The sequence below is a fragment of the Tachyglossus aculeatus genome, chromosome X1, assembly GCF_015852505.1.
Source record: "Tachyglossus aculeatus isolate mTacAcu1 chromosome X1, mTacAcu1.pri, whole genome shotgun sequence".
NCBI lineage: Eukaryota > Metazoa > Chordata > Mammalia > Monotremata > Tachyglossidae > Tachyglossus > Tachyglossus aculeatus.
The window spans coordinates 128,096,282-128,109,094 of record NC_052101.1 but is presented as its reverse complement, the minus strand read 5'-3'; the positions used below and the strand labels follow the sequence as shown (position 1 = coordinate 128,109,094).

Sequence of the window (12,813 nt, the reverse complement as noted above, 5' to 3'; positions counted from 1 at the left end):
AGATCTGAACTAGAGAGAGGGAAAGAAGAAAGAAGAAATAGTAAGTGGGAAGCACTGAGGATTTGGTTTACTTTCATTTATTGCAGAAACTAATTGGTCTACATACTCTGAGCCAGAGAGATTTAAAAGTGAATCCTCACTCTGGAGGATGACAGAAAGGGAACAAACAGGGAAATTGCCATGACCAGAGAAAATGTACAGAGTAGGAAGTAGGTGTAATTAAGAATATCAGAGTTTGGTAAATCCTTAATGAGGTTTGAGAAAAAGAAACAAGTTTAAAACTAGAATCAGGAATCCAGAAATAGAAGTTGTGTGTACTCAAGGAAAGCCTGCTGTCTTTTGTGGGGACCAAACTGCTTCTTCATGGCTCCATAGTTCTGGGAGAAACAGTGTAGCTTAGTGAAACAGCCTGGGCCTGGGAGTTGGTGGACCTAGGTACTAGACTGTGAGCTTGTTGTGGGCAGGGGTTGTCATTCTTTATTGCTGTATTGTATTTTCCCAAGTGCTTAGTATAGAGCTCTGCATACAGTAAGCGATTAATAAATGCGATCGAATAGAATGAATGAATGAATTATCCTGGCTCTGCCACTTGCCTGTTGGGGGACCTTGAAATTGCCTCCATTTTCTCAACTGTAAAATGGGGATTCAGTGACTCTACTCCCTCCTACTTAAACTGTGAGCCCTATGTGAGAAGGGGATTGTATCCAATCTGATCATTGTAGATCTACTCCAGTACATAGTATAATGCTTGGCACATAGTGAACGCTTAACAAATACCATCCTCGTCATCATCATCATCATCAGACTTGGGTTCTAATCTCGCTCTACCACCTGCCTGCTGTGTGATCGTGGATAAGTCACTCCAGTCAATCAATCAATCAATCAATCAATCATATTTATTGAGCACTTCCTGTGTGCAGAGCACTGTACTAAGCGCTTGGGAAGTACAAGTTGGCAACATGTGGAGACGGTCCCTACCCAACAGTGGCCTCACAGTCTAGAAGGGGAAGACAGGGAACAAAACTAAGCATATTAACAAAATAAAATAAATAGAATAGATATGTACAAGTAAAATAAATAAATAAATAGAGTAATAAATACGTACAAACATATATACATATATACAGGTGCTGTGGGGAAGGGAAGGAGGTAAGGTTGGGGGGATGGAGAGGGGGAGGAGGGGGAGAAGAAAGAGAGGGCTCAGTCTGGGAAGGCCTCCTGGAGGAGGTGAGCTCTCAGTAGGGCCTTGAAGGGAGGAAGAGAGTTAGCTTGGCGGATGGGCAGAGGGAGGGCATTCCAGGCCAGGGGGATGACGTGGGCCGGGGGTTGACGGCGGGACAGGTGAGAACGAGGCACGGTGAGGAGACTAGTGGTAGAGGAGCGGAGGGTGCAGGCTGGGCTGTAGAAGGAGAGAAGGGAGGTGAGGTAGGAGGGGGCAAGGTGATGGACAGCCTTGAAGCTGAGGGTGAGGAGTTTCTGCCTGATGCGTAGGTTGATTGGTAGCCACTTTCTGGAGAAGATCGGGATGCCAAACAGGGAGTGCTGGGTTTAGGCCTGGATGCCACTTGTCCGGTCACTGTCCCGCTAGGTGGTCCCTCCGGGGGGGTGGGAGACCCCCGCCCGAAGAGGCCCCCGGATGCGGGGACACTCTGAGAATGCAGCAGAAGTATCTCCGCGCACTGGTTCAGAAGACAAGGTTGTGCAGAGGCGATTCTGCTGGATTCCCGGGGATGCAGGGGCCGGCGGCTTGGTCCCCTCGGTCACGCGGTCGGTTTCCTCACCTTCTGCAGCATCTCTATGGGCTTCCACTTCTCTGTGCCTCAGTTTCCTCATCTGTAAAATGGGGATTCAATACCTGTTCAACCTCCTACTTAGACTGTGAGCTCCATGTGGGACAAAGATTATGGCTGATGTGATAATCTTATCTCTACCTCAGCACTTAGTACAGTGCTTGGCATATAGTAAGCACTTAGCAAACACCATAATTATTTTTGGTTACCAGGAAAATGAGATTAGTGAATGAAAGCACAACTGTAGGGCAAGGATTTTGAAATAGGCCAGTACTCAAGTGATGGCTTGGCAAAAAAGCAGAAGGAATTTATGGGATTTGAAGGGGTAGAATTCAGCAGGAAAAAGGAGTAGGGGATTACTCATTTGCTCTGCACAAAATAATAATAATAATAATAATAATAATAATAATAATGATGGCATTTATTAAGCGCTTACTATGTGCAAAGCACTGTTCTATGCACTGGGGAGGTTACAAGGTGACCAGGTTGTCCCACAACATGGGGCTCACAGTCTTAATCCCCATTTTACAGATGAGGTAACTGAGGCCCAGAGAAGTGAAGTGACTTGCCCAAAGTCACACAGCTGACAAGTGGCAGAGCCAGGTTTTGAACCCACGCCCTCTGACTCCAAAGCCCATGCTCTTTTCCACTGAGCCACTCAATTATCAATCATTCAATTAATCAATGGTATTTATTGAGCACTTACTGTGTGCAGAGCACTTAGTGCTTGGCAGAGTACAGTACAACAGAGTTGATAGACATATTCCCTACAGACAACAGGTTTACAGTTTAAAGGGGGAGACAGACGTAAATATAAATAAATGTTATGGCTAGGCACATAAGTGTAAATACAATTGGTTACTGGGGAAAATGATACTAATAATAATTATAATAATAATTTTAAGTGCTTACTATGTGCCAAACACAGTACTAAGTTCTATAGTAGTTATGCAATAATCAGCTTGGATGCAATCCCTGTCTCACATGGGGCTCACAGTCTAAGTAGTAGGAAGAATATGGATTGAATTCCCATTTTACAGATGAGGAAACTGAGGCCCAGAGGAAACAAAGTGACTTACTCAAGGTCACACAGGAGGCAAATGGCAGAGGCAGGGTTAGAACCCAGGTCCTCTGACTCCCAGGCTCATGGCCTCTCCACTAGGTGAAACTGCTTGGTGTCTGGTGAGAGCTTAATAAATACAGTAACTGTTATCAATCAATTGGCGGTATTCCTAGAGGGCTTACTGTGTACAGAGCATTGTCCTAAACATTTGGGAGCATAAAATGCAATAGCATTGACAAACATGATTATTGCCCACAAAGAACTGACATCACAGAGAAGGAAAGTGTTCCCTGACTACTTGGAGCTTTCAGCCTAACAACAACAACAACAACAACGACAACAACAACAACAACAACAACAATAATAACAATAATTGTAGTATTTGTTAAGTGCTTACTATGTGCCAGGCACTGTACTAAGCATTGAGGTGGATACAAGCAAATCGTGTTGGACAGGGCTCCACAAGGGGCTCACAGTCACAATCCCCATTTTACAGATGAGGTAACTAAGGCCCAGAGAAGCGAAGTGACTTGCCCAAGGGCACACAACAGACAAGTGGTGGAGCCAGTATTAGAACTCTTGACCTTTTGACTCCCAGGCCCATGCTCTATCCGCTACTCCATGCTGCTTCTCAAATGGGATGATGCTTCTCTAATGAGGAGCCCTTCTTTCTGTCTTCCCTTATGGTTTCTCTGGCCTTATGCCTGGTAGAGGAATGGCAGTGCTCCAGTGGCTCACGGGTAGAGTCAGGCAGTAGCTGATGTTGGCCTTTGTTGTAAAAAAAAAAAAACAATTTGTGGCAAGGGTCCAGCAGTTGCAGCATCTCTGTTACAATCTTTCCAACCTTCTAAACCTCATATCACCTAAATCCATTTTTCCACAGTGCACTGAAGCATTGTGCCTTGCTGGGCACAGCTAGCTTTTTGCCACAGAAACATGAACAGTACTCAGAGGGGAATTGCAGAAATGGGCCCTCCTTTCCTCCTCAGGTCCTTGAAGTTTGTAAAGGCTGAAATTGAATCAGTCAATAGTAGTTATTCATTCACTCATTCATTCATTCATTCAATCATATTTATTGAGCGCTTACTGTGTGCAGAGCACTGTACTAAGCACTTGGGAAGTACAAGTTGGCAACATATAGAGAAGGTCACTCTCCAACAGCGGGCTCACCACCTAATGGATGCTTAGAGGTTTAGAACTGGAAGCTCACTGTAAGCTCACTAAGGATGGTGACTGCCCACTCTACTGTACTCTCCTAAGGGCTTAGTACAGTGTTCTGCTGAATGTAGACTGTAAGCTCCTTGAGCGCAGGGGGTAGGTCTACTTAATACCCTCCTAAATGCTAAGTACAGTGTTCTATACTGTAGACAGTAAGCACTCAGGAAATACCATTGATTGATTCATGCAATAGAAATAAAATAATTGAAAACCTCTGTCCCCAAGGAGATTACCATTTTTAACCATATAGATGAGGAAATTTAAAGCAAAATTCAATGTTTTCTCCTCTAGTAAGACTTCCCTAATTGAATTTCTCCTTCTGGGTCAAGACATTCCAACATATTTCCTTAGCACCTATGTACATACAATTAAGCAGCATGGCCTAGAGGAAAGAGCACGGGCTTGGGAGTCAGAGGTCATGGGTTCTAATCCTGGCTCCACCACATGTCTGCTGTGTGACCTTGGGCATGTCACTAAACTTCTCAGAGCCTCAGTTACCTCATCTGTAAAATGGGGATTAAGACTGTGAGCTCCACGTGGGACAACCTGATCACCTTGTATTCCCCAGTGCTTAGAACAGTGCTTTGCACATAGTAAGCCCTTAACAAATGCCATCATTATTATCATTATTATTGTATTTACCCAATGCTTAGAACAGTGCCTGGCACATAGTAAGTGCTTAGCAAAAACCACACTTTTCATGATTATCATTATTATTATTATCATTATTTATTTATATAGCAATTTACGTACTTATTCTTTCAGTTATTCTTTTTTCCATACTCTGGCTATCACAAGCTATATCTCCATATGTCTCCCCTGGATTTTCAGTTTCTTGAGGGTAGGAATTGTATTGTACTATACTTTCCTAAGTGTTTAGTCCAGTGCTCTGTACATGGTAGGTGTTTAGTAATGACAACAGTAATAATGATAATGGTATTTGTTAAGCCCTTCAGAAGACTATATGCTCCTTGAGGGCAGAGTTCACGGTCTTTAACTCTATTGTATTCTCTTAAGCACTTAATGCAGTGCTCTGCGCACAATAGGAACTCAGTAATATTGTTGATGATGGTGATGATGATGGAGATAATATTGATGTTTCAAGGAATGTCCAAGACTGAACTCCTTCTCTTCCCTTCCAAACCCTGCCCTCTCCCTGACTTTCCCATCTCTGTTGACGGCACTACCATCCTTCCCGTCTCACAAGCCCGCAACCTTGGTGTCATCCTCGACTCCGCTCTCTCATTCACCCCTCACATCCAAGCCGTCACCAAAACCTGCCGCTCTCAGCTCCGCAACACTGCCAAGATCCGCTCTTTCCTCTCCATCCAAACCACTACCCTGCTCATTCAAGCTCTCATCCTATCCCATCTGGACTACTGCATCAACCTCCTCTCTGATCTCCCATCCTCGTGTCTCTCCCCACTTCAATCCATACTTCATGCTGCTGCCCGGATTGTCTTTGTCCAGAAATGCTCTGGGCATGTTACTCCCCTCCTCAAAAATCTCCAGTGGCTACCAATCAGCCTATGCATCAGGCAGAAACTCCTCACCCTGGGCTTCAAGGCTCTCCATCACCTCGCCCCCTCCTACCTCACCTCCCTTCTCTCCTTCTACAGCCCACCCCGCACCCTCCGCTCCTCTGCCGCTAATCTCCTCACCGTGCCGCGTTCTCGCCTGTCCCGCCATTGACCCCCGGCCCACGTCATCCCCCGGGCCTGGAATGCCCTCCCTCTGCCCATCCACCAAGCTAGCTCTCTTCCTCTCTTCAAGGCCCTACTGAGAGCTCACCTCCTCCAGGAGGCCTTTCCACACTAAGCCCCTTCCTTCCTCTCCCCCTCGTCCTCCTCTCCGTCCCCCCATCTTACCTCCTTCCCTTCCCCACAGCACCTGTATATATGTATATATGTTTGTACATATTTATTACTCTATTTATTTATTTATTTATTTATCTTACTTGTACATATCTATTCTAATTATTTTATTTTGTTAGTATCTTTGGTTTCGTTCTCTGTCTCCCCCTTCTAGACTGTGAGCCCGCTGTTGGGTAGGGACTGTCTCTATGTGTTGCCGACTTGTACTTCCCAAGCGCTTAGTACAGTGCTCTGCACGCAGTAAGCGCTCAATAAATATGATTGATTGATTGATTGAATGAATGACAAGGTCAAGAAAGCTACAGATATTGATATAATCTAGGAATTACTGCCACAGAGATGAACAATTAAGTTTACACTGCTATACTCCAATTAGTGCTCTTAATTGATTCCATGAAAATAGTGGTAAGCAAAAGGGCACTAAACCAAGCTGAGAATTGAGTGTCCCATAGTAGGTACTATCCCAGACTGAGCCCCCTCCTTCCTCTCCCCCTCCCCATCCCCCCACACCTCCTTCCCCTCCCCACAGCACCTGTATATATGTTTGTACAGATTTATTACTCTATTAATTTTACTTGTACATATTTACTATTCTATTAATTTTATTTTGTTAATCATGTGCATCTAGCTTTACTTCTATTTATTCTGATGACTTGGCACCTGTTCACATGTTTTGTTTTGTTGTCTGTCTCCCCCTTCTCGACTGTGAGCCTGTTGTTCGGTAGGGACCGTCTCTATATGTTGCCAACTTGTACTTCCCAAGCACTTATTACAGTGCTCTGCATACAGTAAGCACTCAATAAAAACAATTGAATGAATGAATGAATGAATCAAATGCATTCATGTTCCCGTGATCAAAAAGGCGATCCCCCCAAAAGGATTTGAAAATAATGATAAAATCACAAGAAATTAGTCAAATAGCAAGGTGAATGAAAGATTTTGAATTAGATTGGCGGGGGGGGGTTCATGTGTAAATACAGTACTTAATCTTCACAGTTATCGTTCACATTATTTTCCATAAAAAGTACTTTGTCTTAATAGACTAGAGATAATCAATCAATCGATGGTATTTATTGTGCACCTACTCTGTACAGAGCACACTAAAGCACACTTTAGTTGGGGAGAATACACTAGACTTAGAAGGCACACTCTCTTCCCTCAAATAATTTACAGTCTAGTGGGGGAGAGAGTATCACAAAATAAGTAGTAGGGGAGAGAAGAAGGGAAAGGAAAAATGGCTATTTAGATTTCTAGACCGTGAGCCCATCATTGGGTAGGGACCGTCTCTATATGTTACCGACTTGTACTTCCCAAGTGCTTAGTACAGTGCTCTGCAAACAGTAAGCACTCAATAAATAAGATTGAATGAAAGAATGAATGTGTAAGTGCTTAAATAGCATGGTATATAAGTCAAGATGTACAAAAGACCTACAGGTGGAGATGACTGCCTAATTGATTAGCTAGTGTAGAAAATCTGAAGCTGCGTTTGGGGGGAGTACGATCTGGGGAAATTAGAAATCAATCCTGGAAGTAATGTAATTTCAGAAGAGCTTTAAGGTTGGGGAGAGCTACGGTCTGTTGGATATGGGAGGGGAGGAAAGTTCCAGATAAGAGAAAGGGCATGAACGGGGAGTTGAAGGGGCAGAATTGAGAATGCGATAAAATGATAATAAAAATTGTGGTATCTATTAAGTGCTTACTATGTACTGAACACTGTACATAGCACTGGGGCAGATACAATGCAATCAGGTCAAACACAGTCTTTGTCCCACACAAAACGCATGGTCTAAGCAGGAGGGAGAGTAACTTAGCTTGAGAGGAACAAAAGTGTGAGTCAGGTGTAGAGGATGAAAAGACTAGATAGTTAAGAGGGGAGGGTCTCAAAGGTGATGGACAGGGGTTTCTGCATTTGTTCCCACACCTGAGGAAAGAGAAAAGTCATACGGTGCTGAACATCGCATAGGCATTCTGTAAAATGAGACGATGGAAATGTCTCAAAAATGCAGCATGGCCTAGGGGAAAGAGAAAGGACCTGGAAGCCAGAGCACCCGGGTTTTAATTCCCCCTCTCCCATTTGTCTTCTGTGTGACCTTGGGCAAGGCACTTCACTTCTCTATGCTTTAAGACCCTCATCTGCAAAATGGGGATTCAATATCTGTTCTTCCACCTACTTCAATCAACCAATCAATCATATTTATTGAGCACTTACTGCGCGCAGAGCACTGTACTAAGTGCTTGGGAAGTACAAGTTGGCAACATATAGAGACAGTCCCTACCCAACAGTGGCTCACAGTCTAGAAGGGGGAGACAGAGAACCAAACCAAACATATTAACAAAATAAAATAAATAGAATAGATATGTACAAGTAAAATAAATAGAGTAATAAATATGTACAAACATATATACATATATACAGGTGCTGTGGGGAAGGGAAGGAGGTAAGACGGGGGGATGGAGAGGGAGACGAGGGGGAGAGGAAGGAGGGGACTCAGTCTGGGAAGGCCTCCTGGAGGAGGTGAGCTCTCAGTAGGGCCTTGAAGCCCTACTTGAGACTGGGAGCCCCATTTGGGACCTTGTTCAATTGGCTGTACCCCACCATAGTGCTTGGCACAGAGAAAGCACTTAACTAATACCACAGTTATTATGATTATTAATATTGCTATTACCATTGTTAATGTAATTAGTATTATGATTGTTCAGGGAACCAGGCTTTAGGTGGTTTTATCTGAACAACAGTACTTTATTTGCATACTCCTCACAGTGTAGGAACATCATTAATCCAATTATCAGGAACAAAGACATTAAAATTGGCCTGGGTTCATTTCAATCCAAGAAGTTTTCAGAAGTCAAATTTGTGGTTGGAGTGTAATGAAACTTGAGTGGTTTAGAAACCCCAATATCATCTAATCTTACTACCCTTCATTCCTCCCAATTTGGCTGGCACTAGCCATTAATCCCATTTTCAATGTTGAGCGTAATGTATGGGCAGTCAGAAGAGCTAATAGAACAAAATGGTTTGGGTTCTTCTAAAGATAAACAAAGAAATAAATCCTAGTTGTTTACAGCATTTTTCTCATGTATAATGGTCTTTATCAATAACACAAAGCCTGCCTCATCAAAGAAAAAATTCGCAAGAAGGTCTTCATCAAGCTAATCCCCAACTGTGTTCTTTTTAAATAAGGATAAATTTTTGTTTCCTGTGGGTGAACGTGGGCTATTTTTCTTAATCTGTTGGTCTGATTCTATATATGCCTTCCCTAAAGTGCTTCAATTAAGAAAGGGATAAAGTTGTACAAGCTTTTTTTTTTCAAAGGAAAATATTGAGAGTACTTTGCCATTCAGGCACAATAAAATATGTGTATATGTGTTTTTCTTCTCTTAGGAAATCACAGTCAAATATCGCGGGTACCTGTGGCAATCAAAGTGCTGGATGTCAATGATAATGCCCCTGAATTTGCATCAGAATATGAAGCATTTTTATGTGAAAATGGAAAACCTGGCCAGGTAAATTTCTCTCTACACTTTTAAACTGCCTCGTGATGTGTGTGACACTGAACTGCATCTTACCCTAGGTTCCAAGCGTTTGTTCATTGCAAAGCTATATTCAGTGAATGTATACCGTGAGAAGCAAAGTTTCCCTCCTACCCAAACATTGAACGCCAGCAGACGTTAGAGCTGTTGCTGCTAATCTTTGTGGAATTCATTGCCGCAAATGTCTTTTAAAATAGAGGTCTTTCTCACGGAGCCTTGGTGCTGACATCCACACAAAGGAAAAGCAATTTAGCAGAGAGTCTGTTGGGTTTGAAGAGATGTAATTTAGGCATGACAAGGTTTGGTTCTTAGAAGATTGGGTCGAGAAGAGGGTTGACACAATAGTGAGGCTCTATCAAAGGAGTAGCCCAGGGGAAGCCCAAACCCGTGGTTGAGTTGCCATGGGTAGAACCAAGAAGTGAGCCTAAAAAGGGCACTCTTCCCAACCCCCTGTCATCCCATAATCACCCTGGCTCAACATCCCTTCTCTCTTCCCAGAATTGCTGTGGAAATGGAGGGATGAGATGGGGAGGCCTCTGAGCCCCATGTCCTCCCCCCTACAATGCCTCATTGCCCACTGTGGTTACTGTGGGACTCTTCAGTAGTGTGTGATGGAAACTGCCCAGTGTGCTACATCACTCTGGCCTACAACTGACTTTCTGAGGCAGAACATGGAAGGTGGGAGGGACCCCAAATGTATCTATTTGACCATGCCCAAACTCCAGATGTTTCCATAGAAATAGACTATCTCCCTAAACTTCCTTTTTTAAAATAATATTTGTTAAGTACTCATTGTGTGTCGAGCACTGTTCTAAGCACTGGGGTAAACAAACACAAGTTTATCAGGTTGGATACAGTCTAAATTGAAGGGTGGAGGATTTAATCTCCATTTCACAGGTGAGGTAGCTGAAACACAGATAAGTGAAGTGAACTGCCCAAGGTTGCACAGCAGGCAATTAGCAGAGCCGGGATTAGAACCCAGGTCCCCTGACTCCCAGGCCCATGCTCTTTCCATCGGGCCACACTGTTTCTCACTTTACATGTAATCACATCCTCAGGCTAGAATCTGTGGTGTTGGGACAGGGACCTATCTTGCATTTGTTTCCCTTTCTTATCAACAACTCTCCTTCATTCATTCAGTCATTCAATAGTAATTTATTGAGTGCTTACTGTGTGCAGAGCACTGTACTAAGCGCTTGGGAAGTACAAGTTGGCAACATATAGAGATGGTCCCTATCCAACAGTGGGCTCACAGTCTAGAAAGTAATTTTAGGCTAGAACTCACAGTCTAGAACTCTCTACATGCCCACTTTCCTTCTTCCTCCTCTCTGTAATTTATTTTAGTGCCTGTCAATCCCTCTAGATTGTAAACTCCTTGAGAGCAGAAATCAGTTCTACTAACTCGATTTGCTTGTGTCCACCCCAGCACTTAGTACAGTGCCTGGCACATAGTAAGTGCTTAATGATACCATCATTATCATTATTACTATACTCTCCTAAGCGCTTAATACAATGCTCTGCACATAGTATAAATACTGTCGATTGATTAACTGTAGAGAAAAGGGAGGAAAGCATGCTTAACAGTCCCTAAGGATTCTGGGATGTCCATATTATCAGTCACAGAATGCTCAGAGACCTAAACTGAACACATACTGAGCATGCTCCATCCCAGGCATGGGTATCTGGACATTTCCAGTGAGCAGGAGCAGCTGGGGGTTACAGCAAGGAAGACTGACCTGTTAAGCCATAACATTTCCAATTCTGAGACATTTGTCTATTTTTCTAAAATCTTCCATGATAGGCTATGCAGATCCAGAACGGTCTCTGCTAAACTGGGTTACATGGTCAGCCTACACATTCTGAAAGAGAGCTAGAGAAAACAAAGTGTGGCAGTTTTAGGATGAGATGTGGGAAGTGAAGAAGTAAATCTCCAAAGGTTGAGATAAATTTGGATAAACAGAAGATGAAAGCAGTTCCAGGGCTGGGCAGACAGCTCTAAAGATGCTACCTCTAAACAACTGTGTGTGCATCAATCCAATGATAAAATGCAACTACCAATGGTATATGTGGTAATGCTATTTAGTAGAAAATAGCTGAATGTGAAGTAATAGAAACACAAATGCAAAATAGTTTTCACCAAGCTTCTGAAGGACTATGCTTCAGAAATGCACCATTTTTCAGCTTCCTAGTTTATTTCTGGATGGTGACATTTTAATTTAAATAAACAGCAGCTGACAGTATGACACTAGAGTTGTTAATCCAACTATTCTTATGTCCCATGTGGGTGTTAGAAATGAAACTCACTATTTGTGAAAGGATCTTACCTGATAGAAAAATCAGGCACTCACTCAGAAAAGCGTGTTGCACATTGTGCCATAATTAATTATTGCAAAGAATCAACAATTTGACCTCCCTGAAACACAGTGTGTGTGTGTGTGTGTGTGTGTGTGTGTGTCTTTTCTCCACTCCCACATTTGAGTTTATTACAATTTTATAGGAATTTTGTTTCAGTTCTCCTAAGTTCAGGGCAGAAACCTGCAAATTTGATTCTTTTTGGAGATGGTGGATTGTGGGGAGGGAACCAGGAGTGACCTGGTGGAACTTCCCTGACGATAATTACCAGGGTAGCTCAGGATATCTGCCAGATACTTGCCAAGTAGGTCTTTGAAGTCGAGGGCCTTGAGATCTATTGGGTCAGTTCTAGGTCCCCTTCTGTTCTCTATCTACACTCACTCCCTCGGTGAACTCATTCGCTCCCACGACTTCAACTATCATCTCTATGCTGATGACACCCCAATCTACATCTCTGCCCCTGCTCTCTCTCCCTCCTTCCAGGCTCGTATCTCCTCCTGCCTTCAGGACATCTCCATCTGGATGTCTGCCCGCCACCTAAAACTCAACATATCCAAGACTGAACTCCTTATCTTCCCTCCCAAACCCTGCCCTCTCCCTGACTTTCCCATCACTGTTGACAGCACTACCATCCTTCCCATCTCACAAGCCCACAACCTTGGTGTCATCCTTGACTCCACTCTCTCGTTCACCCCTCACATCCAATCCGTCACCAAATCCTGCCAGTCTCACTTCTGCAACATCGCCAAGATCCACCCTTTCCTCTCCATCCAAACCGCTACCCTACTCGTTCAATCTCTCATTGTATCCCGACTGGATTACTGCATCAGCCTACTCTCTGATCTCCCATCTTCTTGTCTCTCCCCACTTCAATCCATACTTCACGCCGCTGCCCGGATTGTCTTTGTGCAGAAACACTCTGGGCATGTTACTCCTCAAAAATCTCCAGTGGCTACCAATCAACCTATGCATCAGGCAAAAACTC

At 43.5% G+C, this 12,813-nt stretch overlaps 1 protein-coding gene across 1 annotated transcript in view; it reads left to right on the top strand.

The window, feature by feature from the left end:
* The window catches only part of CDH8 (cadherin 8), a 429,973-nt gene that overhangs the window by 321,309 nt on the left and 95,851 nt on the right, over positions 1-12,813 (top strand). Inside the window, exon 9 of the mRNA XM_038740092.1 lies at positions 9,328-9,449. Coding sequence (XP_038596020.1) covers positions 9,328-9,449 — 122 coding nt within the window. The remainder of the gene's footprint in view (positions 1-9,327; positions 9,450-12,813) is intronic.